General features: G+C 57.4%; 2 protein-coding genes across 7 annotated transcripts in view; one reads left to right on the top strand and one right to left on the bottom strand.

Annotated features, from left to right (window-relative positions):
• The first annotated feature begins 518 nt into the window (after nt 1-518).
• Nucleotides 519-16,571, top strand: LOC118018230 (ferroptosis suppressor protein 1). Of its 6 annotated transcripts, XM_035016689.1 has the most exons (11): nt 537-620; nt 6,788-6,858; nt 7,513-7,706; nt 8,064-8,179; nt 9,709-9,828; nt 10,551-10,643; nt 12,162-12,270; nt 13,192-13,344; nt 14,494-14,694; nt 14,859-15,033; nt 16,317-16,571. In XM_035016689.1, exons 3-10 carry the CDS (start codon nt 7,529-7,531, stop codon nt 15,008-15,010), a joined length of 1,122 nt encoding a protein of 373 aa, XP_034872580.1. In that variant the 5' UTR covers nt 537-620; nt 6,788-6,858; nt 7,513-7,528; the 3' UTR covers nt 15,011-15,033; nt 16,317-16,571. The 6 variants fall into 6 exon arrangements, with proteins under 6 accessions (XP_034872577.1, XP_034872579.1, XP_034872580.1 ...); XM_035016686.1 differs by lacking the exon at nt 6,788-6,858 and having other exon boundaries at nt 519-620; XM_035016688.1 differs by lacking the exon at nt 6,788-6,858 and having other exon boundaries at nt 520-620; nt 7,516-7,706.
• A 69-nt stretch (nt 16,572-16,640) lies between these two features.
• LOC118018290 (core histone macro-H2A.2) overlaps nt 16,641-21,321 on the bottom strand; it is a 49,503-nt gene continuing 44,822 nt past the window's right edge. Inside the window, exons 8-9 of the mRNA XM_035016691.1 lie at nt 18,924-19,098; nt 16,641-17,337 (exon numbers count right to left, since the gene is read on the bottom strand). Of these exons, the coding sequence (XP_034872582.1) occupies nt 17,172-17,337; nt 18,924-19,098 (341 nt within the window). The 3' untranslated portion in view covers nt 16,641-17,171. The remainder of the gene's footprint in view (nt 17,338-18,923; nt 19,099-21,321) is intronic.

Below are 21,321 nucleotides of genomic sequence, written 5' to 3'. Positions count from 1 at the left end.
CACCCGGCACAGTGCCGGCTTACAGCGGGGTGCCCGGCGCGGTCTCCCGGATTGGCATTTACATGCGTGCAGCCGGAGGCCGGTGATCCGCCGCCGGAGGTGGCTCCGCCAGTGCCCCGGGGCCGCGCCGAGCTCCCGCAGCTTCCGAGGGGCCTGGCCGAAAGGCGGCGGAAGCCGGAGGCACCCGGAAGGCGTTCCTGGTTGCTAGGGCTCTCGCGGGCGGGGACGGCCGGGGCAGGTGCGCGGCCGCAGTGCCCCGGGCGCCCTCCGGGGGGCGGTGCCGGGGAGGGAGGGGGTCGTGTGCCCGGCCGCAGTGTCCGGGTCGCCCTCCGGGGGGCGGTGCCGGGGCGGGGGGTCGGGTGCACGGCCGCAGCGCTCGAGGCGCCTTCTGGGGCTGCCGGGGGCGGTGCCGGGGGGGCGGGCGCGCGCCGAGCCACGCCCCCGTCCGGCGGGAGGAGCCCGGGGCACGCGGCGAGGGCGGAGCGGCCGGGGCGGGGGCGGCCCGTCGGGGTGGCGCACGGGGCGGGCTCTAGGGGCCCCGCGTCCCTGCGCCCGCTCGGCCCCGCATACGCCTGGAGGGGTGTCGCCGGGCCTGGAAGACGCGGCGGACGGCGTCGGAGGTCGGTGCGCCGGCGTTGGGGCCCTCGCGGAGGAGGGCGGTCGTGCGGGGTAACCGGGCCCAGGCCTGCTTCACCCCAGTTCCCCCAGCACACGAAAACTGGGAGGTTTAGTCACGGCGAGGGTAGGGCAAACTCGCCCCCTCCCCATCCGCCCCTCGAAACTTTCGCGAAGTCATCCCGGGTAAGACGGGCGGCCCCTCCCTCACGCCCCCACCCTGGGAGTGCTCGAGGGTCACCCCTGGGTGGAAACTAGTGTTACCGGGCAGGAGGAAAGCCCCCATTTGTACGGGGGCAATACCTGGGCTTACCCGAGTGCCCACCGACTCGGGTGCGCTAGGAGGTCCGCTTCTCTCCCCATGCAGCCCCAGGTTCCAAGGGGACAAAGGCCAGTGGTCTTGAACTAACTCTGGCGGGGCTGGGGAAGGCCAGGAAGCCTGAAGTCCACCCGGAGCTGCTTCTAGTGGCTGATGTGGGGCGCTTTCCTCCCCCCCCCAGTAAACACACCCGCCTTTCCCCTCCAGGAAGAGCCCCTCTGACCTTTGGATGTACAGTCAGGGTGGGAAGGGGAGAGGCCCTGGGGAGCTGATGATCCCTCCGAGGGCCGGGCACAGGGCAGAGGGTCAGACAGTTTGGGAAAGGGCTTTCAGGTGTGGCAGCTAGCTCGTACCTTGGGTTCGAAGGCCAGCAGGTAAAATAAGTAAAATATCAGGGAGGCCTGCTCAGGCTGGTGTGTATAAGTGTGCATGACCACTCTAGCACCCCAAACTCTCAGCCGCCCTGCCCTCACCCTTGCGCCTAGAGAGGAGCCCTCCAAGGAGCACTGGGCCGAAGCCAGCATCTGGAGGGCTTCCACCTCAGGGAGGAGACTTGGGCCTGGTCTTGTTCAGGACTACTTAGCGGGTACCGGGTGGAGCTGGCCTGAGCCGCTGTCCTCCAGGGCCAGACTGGTCTTTGGTGGTGAGATGAGAAAGCCAGGGTCCAGACACAGGTGGGGAGCAGACTCTTGTCGGGGTGTTGAGGGAACCACAAGTGACTTGCTCCCAGGAGGGTGTCCAAGTTCCAGGGTCTTGGTTTTCCCTCTGAGTGTGTATGTGCCACCTGAATGAGTCTGCCCAGAGCGGCTCCCTCTTCAGGCTTTGTCTTCCTTCAGAAATCAGTCTTTTTTGGGGTATGTTCAGCGTGCATCCCCTGGAGGGCTGGCCATGGAATGCCAACTCTCAGCCTGCCCCCCTCTTTCCTGACCCATGAGTGTGGCTGCCTGTCCCTCCCCCTCCCCAAGATGGCGAGGGGACGTTCAGGGTGAGTCACACTCCAGTGGCCCCCTCACTCAGACAGCCACTTGGAAGCATGGCTGTGGAAATCTACCCTTGGTGTAACTGTTATGACTCAAAAACTGCATGTTTTATTTGTCATCTCTGTGAAGCAATGCTGGGGCCATGTCCTCGCTTTGGTTAGAGCCCACATGGTTCTTATGTCTTCTGAGGCATGACCTTTTAACAGCTTTGGCACAAATGTAACTTCCTCACTTCTCAGTAGGTTCCTAACAGGCCCTTGCTTGTATTATTGGAGAAGAACCCTCCTGGAGTCAGGCTGGTGTCTTTGGCAGAGAAAACAGGATTTACTGAGAAAATACAAGTGTAAACCAGATTGTGTGTGTGTGTGTGTGTGTGTGTATTGGGGAGGTGGCAAAGGTAGCATTCCATAAGAGTTGCTGGACAATTAGGATTTGTTCTCTTGGATCTTCTTTTATGCTAACGTTCTGAGTCTAGACTGATGTAGTTAAGATTCTCTGGGGTCACTCTCTCTGGCTTGATGTTCAGTTCAAAATCAGGTGACAGGTCTGGCAGTGCCTGAAGAAGTTAAATCTAGAGTTACCATAGGACCTAGCTATCCCACACCTAGGCGTATACACTCAAGAGAATTAAAAACAAACGTCCACACAAAAACTTGTACACAGATGTTCATAGGAGCATTATTCATAACAGCCAAAAGGTGGGAACAACCCAACTGATGGATGGATAAACAAAATGTGGTATCTCCATACGATGGAATGTTAGCTATAAGAAAGAAAGAATACTGATATATGCTGCAGTTTAGATGAATCTTGGAAACGTTATGCTAAGGGAAGGAGGCCAGACGCAAAAGGTAGGGAGCAGGTGAATCTGTAGAGACAGAGATGAGTGGTTGCCAAGGACTGGAGGGAGAAGGGCACGGGGAGTGATTGCTAATGTAAGAGGTTATTTTGGGTGAGTGATGAACATGTTCTGGGATTAGATTGTGGTGATGGTTGCACAACTTTATGAATGTACTAGCAACCGCTGGATTGTATACTTTCAACTAGTGTAATATAGGAATATCTCAGCTTATAAAAATAGATGGTAGGAGGCCTGCCCTGGTTTTAAACCTTTATTATTTCTATAAAAAGGACATACTCAGTTAAAAATTTTCAAGCAATACAAAAACAAAACAAAACAAAAGCTTAAAGAGGAAAGTAAAAATATCACCTGGTGACCACTATTAGCGTTTTGGTTTGGAGTGCAGTTCCGGTCAGAGTGTTGAGGGTGGAACTTGGACAAATTATTAAACTGGTTTCCAAGATGGGGACAAAAATCCACAGCTGTTCAGCACAGAGGTATGGATAAAAGCACAATGAATGCTAGCCGATGGAATCATTATGTGTCTATGTGTCTGTGGAGCTGGGTGTCTGTGTCCGATTGTACACAGTGGGATTAGGCTTTTTTTTTTTTTTTTAAGATTTTGTGTATTTATTTGACAGAGAGCGCCTTTAGGGTATGTAGCTGGGAACGCAGGTCTATGGCTTAAGCCCAGGATTCGGTGTCCCCAAGTAGTTGTGGCCTAGCAGAGTCTGGCTGTCCTCAGGGCCAGGCAAGACTTGGCACTGGAAAAGCCAAGGGAGCGTTGGTGTGTCCAAGAGCCTTGGGCAGGGGAGGCTGCTGAGAAGGAAGGGTGGAATGGGCTGGAGAGCTGCCAGCCCCCATTCCCCAAGTGGGAGCCTCAGAGGCTAGTAGAGGGGAGAGAGGGACAGATTCCAGGAGAGGCCTCAGGCAGCTTGGAGTGTAAAAGCACCTCCCCTCCCCTGGCCCAGCTATGGTAGCCCCTTAGGGGCCTGGCTCTGCCCTCAGGCCCCAGTCCCGCCACTGGGAGTCTGGAGAAGCAGTTTGCTTTCATGGAGGGGTTAGCTGAGGCCAGGGTTAGCACTTTGGGGAAGCCAGCTGATGATCCCTGGGGGCTGAGGGAGCAGGGATTCAACTCCTTTGGCCAACCCACTGTCCGTCAGGCCTATGCTGGGGTCGTGGGGCTTTCTTCACTGGGAAGGAGACCCTGGTGGTTACGGCCTGGGGGTAGGCCTGAGAATAGGCCTGGCAGTGTGACATGGGTCTGCTGGCCCCTGCCACCTGCCCTCCTGGCCTCCCCACCTCATTCCCTGAACTCCCAACCCCTCCCTTCCTGCCACTGGATTTTATGGCCTAAGCTTTGCCTTCAGTGGTGAAGGCCCCTGGTTCCACTCTTTTTCAGGGCTCCTCCTTGAGCTGCCCTGGTAGTCTGGTGTGACCTGACCCATGGTGGACCCTGTCTCCCCAGCAAGCTGTGTATCCTCTCTAGTGCCCGTGCCCAGCCAACTTGGAAACAGAGTTCTCTGGGTTCTCCCCAACCTCCTTTCAGGCTGCTAGCACAGAGGCGTGTGTTGAAGGGGGCAGGTGAAATGCACCTCTTCCATAGCCCTCCACATTCACAGGCTCTGCTCAGCTCCTGGGGTCCTCTCCTGACTTCTGGCTGGGTCCCTAGGCCCCCTTGGGTCCTGGCCCCAGGAAATATTCTCTTTCTGGCCCAATTGGCAGATTCAGCCTGATGAACACTCAGGGGACCAGCTCTGGACTACCTTTCTGAAGGCCTGGAGCCGTGAAAGTGGCACTCCTGGGGACTTGTCTTGATCAGAGCCCTGCTGAGGACTCAGTTTCCTCATTTGTAAAATGGGTAGAATGTACAAGCCTCAATGAACTGGGGACCATTTAGCTAATGAGAAACAAAGTTAAATCTCTTCTAATTTCCTCTGCCAAATCTCCACCCCCTCCACCCTGCCCCATCCCCAGGTTCTCTCTCCCCCAGGGGAGAAATGAAACAGTGGGTCTTTTTTTTTTTTTTTTAAGATTTTATTTATTTATTTGAGAGAGAGAATGAGATAGAGAGAGAGCATGAGAGGGGGGAGGGTCAGAAGGAGAAGCAGACTCCCCGCCAAGCAGGGAGCCCGATGCGGGACTCGATCCCGGGACTCCAGGATCATGACCTGAGCCGAAGGCAGTCGCCTAACCAACTGAGCCACCCAGGCGCCCAGAAACAGTGGGTCTTTGAATACCAATGAGAACGGTTCCTGGAGGTCCATAAGCTGCCTCTGTAAGTGGGGGAAGATCTGGGGGCCACCTTGGGGGGTCACCATGTCCTGGAAACTTACGTGTGCAAGGACATCTCAGTGTGTCCCCCCCCCATTACAGGGGGTAAATCGTGGTCCAGAGAGGGGAAGCGTTGTGCCCCAGGCCACACAGATGATATAGAACAGAGTAGTAGCCTTCCCTTCCCTGTAGTGCTGTCTGAGAGGGTCCCAGATGGACTGGAACATGCTGTCTGTCCTTCAAGGTTGACCTTCCAGGTTGGGGTTCAATTTCTGGGGCACCTGGGTGACTTAGTCGGTTAAGCGTCTGCCTTTGGCCCAGGTCATGATCTCGGGGTCCTGGGATTGAGCCCTGTGTTGGTCTCCCTGCTCAGCGGGGAGGGGTGTCTGCTTGTCCCTCTCCTTTTCTGCTCTCTCCCTCTGTGTTCTCTTTCTCTCACTCTCCCTCAAATAAATAAGTAAAATCCTTTTTTTTTTTTAAATATTTTATTTATTATTTATTTGAGAGAGAGAGTGAGCAAGAGAGAGCAAGCGAGCACGAGCGGAGGGAGGGAGAGGGAGAAGCAGGCTCCCCACTGAGCAGGGAGCCCCAATGCGGGGCTCCATCCCAGGACCCTGAGATCATGACCTGAGCTGAGGGCGAACACTTAACCAACTGAGCCACCCAGGCGCCCCTAAATAAGTAAAATTAAAAAAAAAAGTTTAAGTTCAATTTCTTATTTCCTTGCCCTCCCCCTCTCTGCATCCCTGCCCCTCGCCCTGAACATCCCCTCCCTGAAGCCCACAGCAGCTATCAGCTTCTCTTGCTGCTTTCTGTGCAGGGGAAGCTTTTGTTTCTTTCCTTAGCATTGCTCTCCGGCAGCCTGGATTATTCCTGCCTCTCCCTGAAGCCTGGCACAGGCCAGGAGGAGGTTTGATTGCCTGTTGCCCTTGAGCCAGCATCTCTCCGCAGGATGCTCTCAGGGTCTCAGCTCCTCAGGCAGCGGGGCTCCCACCCCAGCGAGCCCTGAGGCCTGCACCATGAGTGACCTTCTCTGGGGCTAAGCTGGGCTGGGGACAGGGCCCTTCGCTGCAGCCCCGGGCCAGCCCCTCCGCCCTCCCTAGAGGCAGAGTCTGGGATGTACCAGATGACCCAGGCCCTCGGGAGGCTGAGCCTGGTGGTGGGCAGCCTCCCAGACTAGCTAGGAAAGCACAGGCAAACTGCTCCTGTCTTTTTCCTTTGTGCTCAGCAGTTCAGCGTCTAGTGACCCAGCCCAATGCTGTCCTCTGCCTCAGCCATCCTTCAGTGTCCAGTTCGGGGCCAGGCAGTGGTTCTCGAATTTTAGCTCCTTAGGGGTTCAACCAAAGTTGGTTCTCAGTTTGCCAGGAACTGGTCAGGCTGCCGCAGTCCCCGTGTGAGCATGAGCCTGGGGCACACTTGGTCTGCAGATCTGGCTTCTGGCCTCTGCAGACGCTCTTGCAGGTGACCACTCCCCTGTTGCAGGCATCAGGTAGGACCCGGCACCCCACTCCCTCTGACTGGAACCTGCGTGATCAGTGCTTCTCCCCCACCTTCTTTCTTACCGGCAGACATTGCTTTCTCCCCCCTCTCCTGGGGGACGTGGCTCAGGTGCACCTCCCCTGTCCCAGGAATGCTCAGCGGACTGACCTGCCCACCGCAGGCCCCTCTTCCCCACCCTACTGTCATGACGTTCATCGTACCACATCCTGTTTTGCGGGTTGCTCGGCATAACCTGCTAATTGATCTCCTTCAACCTAGGGCTCAAGGTGGTGGTCTGCGCACCGGGCGGAGTCCAGTGTCTGCCCAGTGTGCCTGCTGGTTCCCCACCGGTACGCACCCCTGCCTCTTGTTACTGCACAGCTCCCATCATCAGCCTCGGCCACCCGGCCCCGCGAGCCTGCAGGTCCTGCCTTTATACCGGCAGAGACCGCATCTCTGTCCGTCCGTGATTACGGCATGTCCACGGCACAGAGCATGCCAGAAAGCAGGAACCCAGTTAATGCACGTTGTCGAGGGAACAAATATATTGAATGAAAAAAATACACAACAATTTGTTTGATGTGTGCAAAAAGTAACATTGTAGGTGCACAGACTGTCTGGAGGGATTCATGTACACGGGGTAATCGCGGATGCCTCCGAGAAGGGAACTGGTGGTTGGGCAATGGGGTAGAATTAGGGTACACCTTGTTCCTTTGGAATTTAATTCACACATTACAAAATTGGAATTTCCTTAATAGACAGTTATATAATTTAAAAGATTAAGTCATGAGGCACCTGGCTGGCTCAGTCAGTAGAATGTGACTCCTGATCTTGGGGTTATGAGTTTGAGCCCCACGTTGGGTGTAGAGTTTACAAAAAATAAAAATAAATAATAAATTAAAAGATCAAGTCTTGTCATTTGAGGCCTCTCTTGCTGTGTCCCCCCCGCCCCCGCCCAGCACCTGAGCCCCCTGATTCTGATGTGGTCTCTCCTCCTATCCCAGCAGTGCCTGGTTCGAGATGGGGTCCCAGGTGTCCGTGGACGTGGGAGCTGTGCGCGTGGTGATCGTGGGTGGGGGCTTTGGTGGGATAGCTGCTGCCAGCCAGCTGCAGGCTCTGAACATCCCCTTCATGCTGGTGGACATGAAGGACTGCTTCCATCACAATGTGGCAGCCCTCCGGGCCTCCGTGGAAAGTGGTAATGGACTCTCTTCTGGGGCTTTCTTTGTGAGAGTAGTCTTGTCACCACTGTGGGTGTGGGGGTGGTTTTTGCCACTTAGGGCAAGGCCTAAATTCCACCTTTAGAGAAATTCTGGAGATTCTTTAGGTCGCTGGCCTTAAGCAGCTACCGTATCAAGGCTGTAGAAGTAAGAGCTGGAGCTTCCGGGGACCTGGTGAGGCCCAGGCGGGCGCTGTCGGGGGCGGTGGTATGTCCACAATACCACTGGCTCAGCTCTTTGGCCAAGGTTACCCCTCAGGAAAGGTTTTGAGTTATTCTGGCTTCCCGCAGCCAGCCCAGTTTTACTCTCTGACCTCCTCTGCACCCATTCCCCAGGGTTTGCCAAAAAGACATTCATTTCCTACTCCGTGACCTTCAAGGAAAACTTCCGGCAGGGGCTGGTCATAGAGATAGACCTGCAGAATCAGACGGTGCTGCTCGAGGATGGTGAGGTGAGCATGGTGGGGGCTGACCTGATCCTCAGCTGGCTTCAGGAGGCCCCAGGGGGCCGCAGCTGCCGGTGGGATGAGACCTGGATGTTCTCAAGGGTGGAGAGTCATCAATAGCCCCCACATGGTGCTGGCCGGATAGCAGATTCCTCATAAGCAAAGGCCTGGCCCTAGCAGACTTTTCCTGAGCCTTTCCTATACGCCAGGCACTGTCTTAGCCTTACTTAGTTTCTTTCTTTCTTTTTTCTTTTTTTTTTTTTTAAAGATTTTAATTATTTATTTGACAGAGAGAGACACAGCGAGAGAGGGAACACAAGCAGGGGGAGTGGGAGAGGGAGAAGCAGGCTTCCCACCAAGCAGGGAGCCCGATGAGGGGCTCAATCCCAGGACCCTGAGATCATGACCTGAGCTGAAGGCAGACGCCCAATGACTGAGCCATGCAGGCACCCCAAGCCTTACTTAGTTTCATTTCATGCCCACCATGACTCCGTGGGGGAGGTGGTATAGCCTTTTTACAGAGAGGTTAAATGGCTTGCTGAAGATCCCACAGCTGGTAAGAGACTCAGCCAGGATTTGAACCCAGACAGTTTCACCCCAGAGTCTACACTCTGAAAGCTAGTGTCCCAGACCAGGCCCCAGCCCCGCCGGCCTGTGGGGGCCCTCCCTGCTATGTGGAATCAAAGGCTAGGCGCACACATGATCCCACATCCCCTGGACTGGGAGCTCACTGGGGCAGAGAGGCTTTCACTCATCTCGGCATTCCCCAGCCCTGGGAAGAGCCCAGAGCCTGGCATACCCCTGCAGTGACTGGGGATCCATCAGGGAGCTGCCATATATCATGGTAAGGGCCGCCTCCAGCCTGGCCCTAGGGGACACAATTTCTGTCCTCAGTGACTTCGTGCGAATCTGTCTTCCTTGAATTAGTTTTAGGGCTGAGGAATCTCTCAGTTGGAAAGATGACCGAGTCTCCTTGTCCTGTGCTTTGGGCAGTGCTTTCCAGAGCCCTAGGAGGGATCATGAGGGCATCTTGGGCCCCCACGGAGAAGGGGCTGAAGGCCTACAGCCCCTCCGCTCCCCCTCCCACCAGAGCAGTGCTGATTTTGCCAACTTTCTATATTTAGGCTCCAAACAGAATTTCCCTCCCTCCCTCCCTCCCTCCCTTTTTTTGTGGGAGCAGGGGAAGTTTCTTGGGAAATACCTAGGAGGTTCCTAACGGACCGCACACAGGAGGCTAAGAGTTCTGCTGTCCGCACTGCAGCCTGCCCTGCCCGGCCTGCCCGCCGCCGTGGAAGCACACCCCTCCCAGTCCTGCGTGTGGCGGCCCCGGCAGGACGGGCGCGCTGCTCCCTTAGGTATGGCCCGGGTTCTAGTGCTTCCTCTTGGCCTGCTCAGCATGATGGTTTTGCTCCTTTCAGAGGAGGGTGGCCGCGGTGTGCCCAGGCCTCTCCCCCGCTGGTGCTGCTTGCCCGGTGGGCCCGATCGCAGGCAGAAGCCCAAGCCTGCCCTCACCTCCTTTCTCCCGCCCCCCACAGGCCCTGTCCTTCTCACACCTTATCCTGGCCACTGGCAGCACCGGGCTCTTTCCGGGCAAGTTTAATCAGGTTTCCAGCCGGGAGGCTGCTATCCAGGCCTACGAGGACATGGTGAAGCAGGTGAGCGGCCTCTTGGCCTGGGGGTGGGGGGTGGGGGGTGGGGTGGGCCGCGAGGGTCAGGCGGGGCCCCGCGAGAGGGGAACCGCTATGGGGACATGTGGGGCGGCAGCAAGGAGACCCCCGGGCGCAGCCATGGAGATGGAGAGTTAGTAGGAAGAGACTCCCTGGTGGGGACCTTTGTCTCTCCTCGAAGTCTGGATAGGAGCACCCCAGGCCTCATGTAGTGACTGGTGTATCCCTGACTTGTCTCTCTTGGGGTCCTGTTTGCACAGGCCTTTGTGTTTTACGGAGCGGGCGTGGATCCGTGACCTCAAGCAGTTTTCAGTGAGGGGTGGGCAGGGTCTGGCACTGCTGAAAGATGGGGAGTGGAGCCCCAGAGAAGGATCCCACGGTGAGTGCAGCTGCGTGACTATGGCCAGGTCCTGCCCACCCTGCCAAGCTTCTGAGAAGCCTGGGGAGCCTCTTGCACCGTCATGAACGGATGTGAGTGTGGAGGTTAGGATCCTGGCTATGAACTCAGACAGACCTGGGCCGTGGTCACCTGAATGGTGGAATGGTGGGCAAGCGAGAACATGCGGGGAGACGCCCAGCACGACCTGGCCCTGAGGAAGCACGTTTGGACCCCAAATCGGGACTCTTCTTTGGCCAAGGAGCCCCCACCCTGGCCGAGCCACAGGACAGGCTGGGTCTGAGGGTGCGTTTCACGCTTCCTTCCGCTCCAGGTCCAGCGCTCACAGTCGGTGGTGGTGGTGGGAGGCGGCTCTGCCGGAGTGGAGATGGCAGCGGAGGTTAAGACCGAATTCCCCGAGAAGGAGGTGGGCACACGGCCTTGCCTTTGGACTCCCAGAGCCCGGCGTCTCTGTGCAAGGAGCATGGGGGACTGGCTTGGGGCCCGGGCGGCGGCGCTCCACGATCGCGGAGTGGGATCGTGTGCTTCCGGGGCCCCCGCTCTCTGCAGTGGGGAGTCCCCTGATGTCCCGCAGAGCTGGGGCCGGTCCTCATTCAGGGAGGGGGCCTGCCCTCCGGTCCAACCAGGGGCAGTGAGCCCAGGAGGGCTACCTTACAGAAGGTGAGCTCACGTCCCCTGTGGTGTTCAGCTTCTTGAGACATAAACATAGACTTTGATTCCCTCTGTTTGGTGGCAGCTGGCCTGGTCAGAGACACCCGCAGGTGGCGTTTTGTCTGGGGCAAGCGGCGGCCTTTTGGTCTTCACAAGACGGTAGCCCTTGGCCTGAGTAGCCGCAGGGGGGTCCCTGCCGTGCAGCCCCCTCACTGCCCGTGCGGGGGAAGGACTGGCCAGCGCCCGTGGCAGGAGCGCCCCTTGAATGATGGGGGGATGGAGGACCTGCCCAGAGCCCTGGAGAGAAAGAGGCCATCCACAGGAGGTAGAGGCTCGGCAGAGGGCCGAGTAATGAGCGGTAATTATGGGTCCTTGAGGCAAGAGCTTGCTTGCAGCTGATGCTAGACCGGCTTCTGAGAACCCCATGGACACCGTGTCTGGTTCTTTCTCCCGAGGGAAAGGCAGATTGGTTTTGAAAAGATCAGTGTGGGCTAATTTAATTATATGGCTGTTCTCTGACAAAGTATTGGACATTATTATGAGTAATTGATGTAAAAGTTTTTAAATTTGGGTGTATGGGGTGAAGACCAGGCTGAAGTTGTAAGCCACTCAGTAGGACTTGCATATATCTATGGACAGATACAAGTAATAGTGTCCACCCTTCATTCAGGACTCAGTATGTGCTGAGTTAGGTGCTTTCTACATGTTTTCTCAATTTATCGCCACAAATTGCCTAATTGCCTGTGGGTGGCACTGGATCCCTGTTTGACGGACTCTTTGGGGGGTGTCCGAGTGAGTATCTGAGAGGAGACTTTAGCTCCGACAGTCTGGCTTTAAAGCCCGAGCTTCGAGCCGCGTGCCAGGCTGCCCCCGCTTCCCGGTGCTAACCCAGACGGCAAGGAGACGTGCTGGGAGTGCCAGTGTTAGAGCTGGCCGTAATGTGAACGCCAGCCTGACTTGCGGCCGGAATGGCCATGGCTTATGTATAGACTGTAATCATCAGTGCCCGAGACGCTTGGAAATAATCCCCCCGCGGCTCTGGGGTGGGTGGCTGTGGACTGTGGAGCGCTGGCTCCTTCTGAGACAGTCTCTGACCAGATGTGGGCTCCAGCCCAGCTCGCCTTACCTGGTTCCGGCATTGGGCAGATGACTTCTCTGGGGCCTCAGTAAACCGGTGGGTGGGGAGGAGGTGGGGGAGAGAGACCGACGCGTTTGTGAGCCTCTCTTTGTAAGACTCAGTGGCTCCTTCTCTGCCCCGTGGTCGCTTGTCCAGGTCACTCTCATCCACTCCCAAGTGGCCCTTGCCGACAAGGAGATCCTGCCCTGCGTCCGGCAGGAAGCGAAGGAGATCCTGCTCCAGAAAGGCGTGCAGCTGCTGCTGAGTACGTGCCCCCCCCCCCGCCCACTTGCCCACCCCTCCCCCTGGCCCGGCGAGATCGGGCTCAGAGGCTCACTGCCCCAGCTCGAGGGCCCTCTGGGTCCTGGGCTTGAGCATTTGAGCCTTGTCCAGCTGGGGGGTGTGCCTGTCTGCAGACTGGGCAGAGGCCCTGGTACTCACGGCACCCCCAGGTCAGGAGGCGGCACACTGTCCGGCGGAGGTGGGACCACTTCGCTGAGTGCTTTAAAAAAATCACCTCAAGGATTTGACCTGAATTATGACGTCTCTGTGGTAGACTGGGCTTTTTTTTCTTTTTTGGTTTGTATTTTTTGTTTGAGGAGTGTGAGCTTTGTGGAGAGCAGGAGGGGAGAGCACCACCCAGCTTGTCTAGACAGTGGGTCCCTAACCCTGGCGCCTTGACCGGCACACTTCGCGGGGCTCAGCCTCTGCGCTTTCCACAGGGAGGGGTGACGTGTCTGCTCTGTGCAGACCCCTCCCGGCTCTTGGTCTCCTTGTACCTGGCCGTGCAATACTGGGACCACCTTTACTCTGGGGCAGTGCAGAGTGTGGGCGAGCTTCTGGACTTTTCTTGCTTTCCCCTTAGTCGGCGGTGCACCTGGAGGGTCTTGCTGCCTGGTTAGGGTGGTGTGGCTGACATTCCAGGATGTGTGGTTGAAGTCCCCTTCAAATTGCTTTTCCCAGAACTTCTTGAGAAATCCAGCTTCACTTTTCCACACTGCTTCTGGGGACTTTCCTCCCTTTGGATCCTCTGTGGGGGTCGGATGGCCACCTTGTGCTTCTTGGGGCAGCAGGGTGGACTGGCAGAGGGGCGGGGAGGAAGGCAGGAGGGAAGGATCGCTTTGTTGGGCCCCTTGATGCTGTGCCCACCCCTGCCGGCCTCCCGCTCATGGATCTCACTTGACAGGTGAGCGGGTGAGCAACCTGGAGGATCTGCCTTTTAATGAGTATCGAGAGTGCATCCAGGTGCACACGGACAAAGGCACAGAGGTGGCCACCAACTTGGTGATCGTCTGCAACGGTATTAAGATCAACAGCTCGGCCTACTACAGTGCATTCGGTAAGCAGGAGCCGGGGCCCGCTCCCCAGGCCGCCTCCTTACTGTGCGGCCGCCGCAGGCCCTGCAGGCCTCTCTCCGCTGGAATCAGCGTTGCCCTGCCTTCCTCCCCCCTCCTTCCCAACAGCTCAGGTCTCTTCTGAATGGTGACATCAAACTTTACATTCAGGCCTGGGTCGACTCTTGCTATGCCTTCCTGCATTTTGGCCATGACTTAGGCCAAGGTGGCCCAAGTGACCAGTCTTTCAAAAATCGGAGCCCGCCCCCTCGTGGTGAGAGCTGGGAACAGGTTTCAGAGCGAAGGAAAGATAAATTGTTTCACTTTTTGTGAACATGAAGGAGACAAAATTCCTGAGTCAGGCTTTTTACTGTTTATTCACAGGTGTGCTTTTCTCCCCAGACCCTGATCCAGACCTTTGGCCACTGAGCTTGGAATGACCATTTGGGGAGTAGAGGAAATAATGTGGCCTCAGGTTCAATAGTGAACTCCCCAGCTAACTGGAGGCTGGGGGCGGGGGGTGGAGTCCTGGCCTCCGTGGGTGAGCTGGAGACTCTGTGACTCTTCCTCAGGCCCCATGATTGCTGTGTCCCCAGGTCGCTATCGTTTACTCCGTAGCACCCTCCTGGACGAGGAGCACCTGTGTGGGTCCTGCGGGAAAGAACTGGCAGGTCCCAGAAGAAGGAAGCTAGTCCAGGCCGTGCGTGGGGGTGGGATCGAGCGCCTATAATGGCCAGAGATCCCAGAATTTTACACCCCTTTGTCTTAATGTTATATTTTCAAAAATAATTCTTTTAAGTCCCTTAAAAAGTTTATCATTTACTAGAGCCCTGCATTGACTTAAAAAACCTGCTCCCTGTTCAAAGGGAAATTCAAGACTTGGCAGCGGCGCAGCACAGTCCCTGTCAGGCAGTGACTTTACAGGGTCGTGCGTGTTGTAGAAAACGGCACGTGCTACCGGTTTCCATCCCGGCACAGTCACCTTGACTTTGCAGGAAGAGTTCTGAGGTGGGGACTGAGGCAGAACTAAATGAGGTGGATGTGTGCCTCTGGAGCTGTGCCTTTGGAGGGTGGCTTACCCAGCCCCAGACTGGTGTCTTCTCTGTGTTCTCCCGGCCACGTGACGGGGTTTCTGGGTTGGCTTTGCCCGGCAGAGAGTCACCTGGCCAGCAATGGCGCGCTCCGAGTGAACGAGCATCTCCAGGTGGAGGGCTGCAGCCACGTCTACGCCATCGGCGACTGTGCAGACGTGAAGGAGCCCAAGATGGCCTATCACGCCGGCCTGCATGCCGGCGTTGCCGTGGCCAACATCGTCAACTCCATGAAGCAGAGGCCCCTCAAGGCCTACAAGCCAGGTAAGGAAGCCCCGCGTACCTCAGGGCCTCGCCTGTCTCCCCGAAAGTCTTACGCATTTCCCTGTCCTCACACAGGAGGCCCCGGGAGGGTTTGGGCCCTGGGACTTGCAGGCCCACGGATGGCGAGCGGGGGTCTGGTTTGTACGCACGTGTCTGCTCCACAGGGGCGCTGACGTTCCTCCTGGCCATGGGGAGAAACGACGGCGTGGGCCAGATCAGTGGCTTCTACGTGGGGCGGCTCATGGTTCGGCTGGCCAAGAGCCGGGACCTGTTCGTCTCCTCAAGCTGGAAGACCATGCGGCAGTCTCCACCTTGAGCTGGAGCGGGGCGGGAGACAAGGTACTGCTGGGGGGACAGAGTGCTTGATGGGCGGTACCCGCCTGACGAATGCCAAAGGGCAGACGCCCTTTTCCTGGAGTAAGACACCAGGGATGTACTGATCAGACACACAACTTACAGAAAGCCAAAACTGGGAGAGGGAGAGAGAGAGCCATTGGAAAAAAGACACCTCCTAGAGGATTCTTTCTGGGTTTGGAGAGTTTGGCCTGCAGCTGTGCTGGCTGAGGGTTCACTTGGTCCTGGGGAGGGTATAGCGGCCTTCTCTACCCCAGGCTCCTCGTGCGTGTGCGTGCATGTTTGTGTGTGTGCGCATGTGTGGGCATGCACATGTGTTGGGGTTCAGGGCTCTCAGAGCAGGAGAGAGCAGAGTCTTCTGGTGGCTGGCATGCTGTCTGTTAGGGCAGGAAGGGGAGCATGCACGGTGAGACCAGCTAAGGAAGGGGAGCTGGGGTAGAAATGGCCTGCATCCTGAGCCTCTCCCGTCCCATCCTGGGAGGGAAAGCTCATGCATTCTGCAATACTCAGGTTGTTAATAGGAGCCTAATTTCAAACTATTAGTCCCTACAGTCTTTCATTTTCACAAGACTTTCTATATTTCCTTTTCTAGGTCCTGATTATATACCATAGGTTACATTTAAGAAGGAAGAATTAGATAGACTCCCCTCCCAGTTAGCCCGTCCTAACCGAGAGTGAGTTTTTACAAAGCTAGTGGGTTAAGACTGAAGCCTGGCCTGCCTGCCAGCCGCTGGAGAAGTTAAGGAGAGGCAGCTGAGCTAACAGGACCCTTGGGTGGGTTGCCATTGGGCTCACATTCAGGGAGCAGAGGGGGGCTTCCCGGTGAACCCCTGTGTGCTTCTAGGCTGCTGTCTCAGCCGATTTTGTAAGGGACAAAACTCCAGCTGATGCTGGGGGCGGGGGACCCTGTGGGAACCTCTGGGGTTCTGCGCTTCTGGTTTCCTGGCCAACCCCAGGGACACTTGGGGGGGCCCAGCCTGCCACTGTCTGTGTTTAGGTACATAAATGACTCTATCTGGGAGAGGACTTCCATCGGAGGGAGTCTATTTTGGAAGACATAGGTTAAATCTCCATAGTGGAAGTGGTTGGTGATTTCATCCGAATAAATGCAGGCCCTGCTCACTTTTGATGGTGACCTCTGGGTCCTTGGCCAGAGTCCTGGGACCCCCGCCTCACTGGGGTTCTCAGTCCTCCCTGCCTGGGCTGTGGTCCAGGTCAGTTCCATTTGTTCCCTAGGCCTATGTGAGACCTGTGCCTCTCTCCCGTAGGATGGCTGCCCTGCCGGAGGCTTCACCCAGGACTCCCTTCCTGTGGACCAAGGCCAACCAGGCTCCCCTTCTGGAAGCAAGAGCACAGACCATCCCGTGCTGTCTGACCTGGGGCCTAGCAGGGTGGGCGTCTCAGCCTGTGTGTGACAGGTCTTGTTCTGTTTATAACATTTTACAAGTGTCCACTCGTGGGGACACAGTTTTCTAAACTGAGGAAAATGTTGCAATAAAAGACTATGGTGTTGTAAGAAAAGACACTGGATCTTCTGTTTTTTTTCCTTTCATTTTCTTTTTCTTTAAAAAACAAAACAAAACAAAAGCCTGAAGCAAAATCTTTTTAGGAGTAGATACAGATGTCATGGGGGGGGGGCACTAAAAACAGAAAAGGAAAGCACCAGTGAGACGCCTTTCTCATTTTCTTCTCGCCGCCACCGATCACAGCCAACAAAAGCCCAAGTCACTTTTACGCCCTCTTCCCTTGCAAAAAGGAGAAACAAGGTTTTAAGAATTTTGAAAGGATTTTTTTTGTGTGTGTGTAAAAGTCAATGCTATAAATCTAAAACGAAGTCTGTCTTTTAAAAAAGTTCTAAAACAACAGGAAGAAAACACATGGAAAGAAACCCCTCGTGGAGACCTGGTTAATTACAGACGGAGGCTCTTTTAAACGAGAATAGAAAAGGCAGAGGGCTCCTTCCGTGGGCAGGCCCCGCTCCCGCGGCCCCCGTGACCCGCTGCCCTGCCAACTGCCCTCCACTCCCCTGCCGTCACCCTTCCTCTCTCCTTTTAAAAAAGAAAGCCCCACTCCCGTGACTTGGATCCTGCTCCGAGGGCCAGCGCGGCCGGCCGGGCGGGCGGCTACTTGGTGTCGAGCTTGGCCATCTCCTGCACGTAGATGCCAATGCTCTCACTGTCAAAGAGCAGGAAGTAGACATTCTTCAGCGAGGACGCGCTCGAGTCGTCAAAGTGGGCCGAGATGGCTTTGAGGGTCACCTGGGCGGCCGTCTGTTTGGGGAAGCAGTTTCTGTGCCAGAGGAAAAGAAGAGCTGATGTCACTTGGGTTCCCAGGACCCACGGGGTGACTGGGCCCTCAGCCCAGAGCGGGGGCAGCGCGGTGCCTTCTGATCTCGGCACCAGGCCTTTTGGTTCTGTCTCATGGGGTCACTGCGGGCAGGCGGGGCCACCTCCTTTGCCCTGAGGCGGAGGGGCAGCCTGGGAGGGGGCAGGCAGGCCCTGCTTTACGCGAGCCACGCTGGCTCGGACAGGCACGCTGCGTTCAGCCCAAGTCATGGGGCTGCCCGCTGAGCCGCACTCGTGCTCGGGTGGATCACTGTCACCTGCCTCAAGTCGAGCCGGGCTTTAAAACCACGACCAGCTCAGCATCTGAAATCGCTGGTGTTCAAAAACGCACAGCTCCCTCGAAACCTCTGTAGGGTGTCAGGTTGTTGGTGAAAGGGGAAAAATGTACGCTCAAAAGTGCGTCTCCTAACTCCTTTGTGAGCGCTGAGTGCCCCTCCCACCGACCCAGAGGGACGTGCCGCTGTGATCTGAGTGTGGGGGACTCTGGGCAGGGTCAGGGGGCTGGGCCATGGCATCCGCCTCCGGGGACACAGCCAGCGTAGTCCTCTGGGGTCGGCCACCGAGGCCCCTTGGGCGGGGGCGGGACGAGCCTGCCTGACAGGAATTCTCGCTCGCATGCAGTGTCCCAGCTCAGCACCCACCAGGACACGTGGTCCTGGCTCCACGAAGAACTCAGCCCGCGGTGCCTCTGGGCCAGGCTGCGGAGACCCCGCGCTGCTCGCTCAGCTTGAGGTGGGATGACAGCAGGAAGCTAGGCCTCACGATTCCCCTCGGAGCCTCCCCCTGCGAGAACATCTTTAGTGTGTAAGCCCTATCTATATGTTGCAGAGGGGCGCCTCTTAAGAGACAGCGTGTTCAGAATGGAAGCGATAGCTCGCTTTAAGTACGAGTGTGACGGGAGAGGACAGGCAACCTGTGAGGACAGACAACCTCCTTCCCCGCCTGCTGTGGCTCTTGCCCTCAGCCGGGGTCCCTGACAAGCAGAACCATCGCTTCTCCTAACTCCCAGAGCAGAGCCCTGGTGAGAGCCTGTCATTCTCTGGGCATGTCTGTGAGGGCCTCAGCCTCCAGGCCCTCCTCCCCTCCACCCCAGCACCACACGACCCCCGGGCCTTCGGAGGCGGGAGTGCTGGGGTCGGGGGTCTGGGATTCTGTACTCCAACATTCTAACACAGCTGAGTCACCGAGGCCGGGCCACGGACCCCACTCGGCCTAGCAAGGCCTTTGAGCCTGGTGTTTCCTTTTCTTTTTAAGTGGGCTCCTCAACCGCGTGGAACCCAAGGCGAGGCTCCCGACCAACCCTGGGGTCATGACCTGAGCCGAGATCCAGGCTCGGATGCCTAACCGGCTGAGCCCCGAGCCTGGGGTTTTCTGATCACGTGTTTTGACAGGGGCAGCCGCCGGGGATGTGGGCACTGACCATGGCAGCCTCTCGGAGAAGCTCTGCCCCCCGCTCCTCTCCAACACTGCCTTTCTCTGTGTTTCCGAGACTCCCGGCCTCCCCCGCCCGCCTGGAGGAGCGCGTCTTACCTGCCGCTGGGGAACGGTGGGAACGCCACGGACTTGAGCTTCTTGTCCTCTGCCGCCGACAGGCAGTTTTTGATGGTCTCTTCAAGCTGTTCTTCACATTTGTCGGAGCCCCACTGAGGGATGTGACAGTGGATGACAAATTTGGCGGCAAGTCCGCTGGATTGGCTGACAGCGGCTGGGACAGGAGAGAAACACTGCGGTTTAGTCCCCACACCTTCCCCTTCAGTCAGGGGCTGAGGCCGGACCTCACGGAAGCCTCTCAGATGTGTGCGGACGGGGACGCGAGAGGAGCTGGCTGGGCACCTCTGATGCGACTGGACGTCTGCCGGAGAGCGGGAGCCCTGTCGGGCTTGCTGGGGCCAGTGGGCACCCCAGACGAATGCGTTAGCGGCTCTCACATGCCCCGCCGCCTCGCCGCCGGGTTCGGCTACCTAGTGACCATGGTTCCCAGTGAGAGGCACCCATCAGAATCCTCTCTGACGGCTGAGGAGTGGCCTCCCCCGGATGCCCACGTCCAGATCCCTGGAACCTGGGAGCGTTGCCTTACATGGCAAGAGGGGCTTTGCAGAAGTGATTTAGTGAAGGCTCTTGAGATGGGGGGATTATCTGGGATTATGGGGGCGAGCCCTAAATGTAATCACCTGGGTCCTTCTAAGAGGGGCAGAGGGGGGCGGGCAGGAAGGTGAAAGGTAGGAGCAGGTGATGGGGGGACAGAGCATAGCGTGGAGCGACACGGCCAGGAGCCAGGCCTGGCCCAGCCCAGCAGCCGCTCTGTAGTGTTAGTAACACTGACTCGTCACAGCGGTGGTAGGAAAGGACTGCAGCACTTTCCGCAAATAGACAGGGAGGCCCTGCCGCCCGCACCCGGCCCCAGGGCCCGGCTCGGTGGGTCTGGTGCAGGACTTGTGCGCATGAGTGCTTTAGGGCCCTCTGTAAATGGAGAAGCGCTGCGCTCCTCGGTCGCACCCCGAGCCCCCCCCCACGGCCAGGGACTGTCTTCTGGTCGCCTCGACATACCTGAGGAGCCCCCCCTCAGGAGCAGGGGTTCAAAACGGGCTGTGCAGCTCAGTAATGCCAGCCTCGTCTCATTGTTCCAGTTCATACTCCTTTCTAGGCCCCCAGGCCGGTCCCGAGCAGTCCAGTTGGATCCACTGGCCATTCTCCCGCTGCCCGGGGCCGTGGTGGCCGCAGCCGAGCGCCGCTGCCCTACGCCACCCTCCTTGCGGAGCTGGGGCTCTGTGTCCCTCAAGGGACCGGGTGTGGCGAGGGTCCCGGCCTTGCTCTGGGAGCCTGGGGTGGTTTGGGCAGGCATGGCCGCTAGGAACAGTGTTTGTAACACAAATGGGTGTCTGTTGCATTCCAGAGCAGTGTGTGCAGTTGGTTTGAAAGATTGATTTGAAATAATATGACGCCCACCTAGTCTCTGAGAAGTCCGGTGTTGGAGAACTTACGGCTGCACTTGCCAGGGTGGGCGGGAGGACACCCTTTGTGTACCCCTGTGTCAGCTGCCTTCCCAACGCCAGCTGGTGCGGGCTGACGCGCACGTGCGTGAAGTTGGTCCGCATAAACACAGGAGGCCGCAGGCATGACGGGCTTGACTCTGACCGTGTACAGGGGCACACAAGGGGCACAGTGTCCCGGGGCCTGGAGTCTGGGCTGTTCTGCAGAGAAGCCGGGACCCTGGGGATTGGCCCCACTGCTGGCTTTGACCTGTCCTGCCACCGCGGCCTGCCGCCCTTCTGTCCCTCCCCGCACGTGCGTTTGTCTTATCTCTCAGTGCGGCTCTGTCTCCCAGCTTTACATGTGAAATTCTGTCATTGCTATCTGTATGGGGAGTGGGATGTGCAGATCATAAAGTGTGGACTCATGTTTTCTCTCGACTGGAAACCCTGTTACTTTTCTAGCAATCAGATCTGAGCACAACAGTCCCCGGCTTAAACTCTCCAAGGCGCCCCTCTTGTTTATATAGGATCTCCTGCCTGCTGCTGGCCCCATGCTGGCTCATGACCTGGGCCTTCTCACACACGATAGCCTTACTGCCCACAGTGTCCCTGCCCCCAGGCGGGTCTTACATCTTCACTGGAGCCTCCCGAGCTCCCCTGAGGAGAGGGAGGGGCTCCCACCCTGTGCCCTTCTGCTGTCTATCTCTCCTCCTGGACAGTCCCGTGCTTGAGGGCAGGGGTGGGTTTCATTGTCTCTAGAGCCCTGGCATCTGGGCAGCACTTGGCACCAACTCCATGTGAGGTGGTGTGTGTGCCTATGGGGAGGACACAGACCTGAAGTTGGAGCCACCTGCCAACAAATTACTCAAAAGCCTCGATGGGCCCCTGGGGGGCTCAGTCGTTGAGCGTCTGCCTTCGGCTCAGGTCATGGTCCCAGGGTCCTGGGATCGAGCCCC

This window comes from Mirounga leonina, unplaced genomic scaffold (assembly GCF_011800145.1).
Source record: "Mirounga leonina isolate KUSES-001 unplaced genomic scaffold, KU_Mleo_1.0 Mir_106, whole genome shotgun sequence".
Taxonomy (NCBI): domain Eukaryota; kingdom Metazoa; phylum Chordata; class Mammalia; order Carnivora; family Phocidae; genus Mirounga; species Mirounga leonina.
This window is presented reverse-complemented; position numbering and strand designations above follow the sequence as displayed.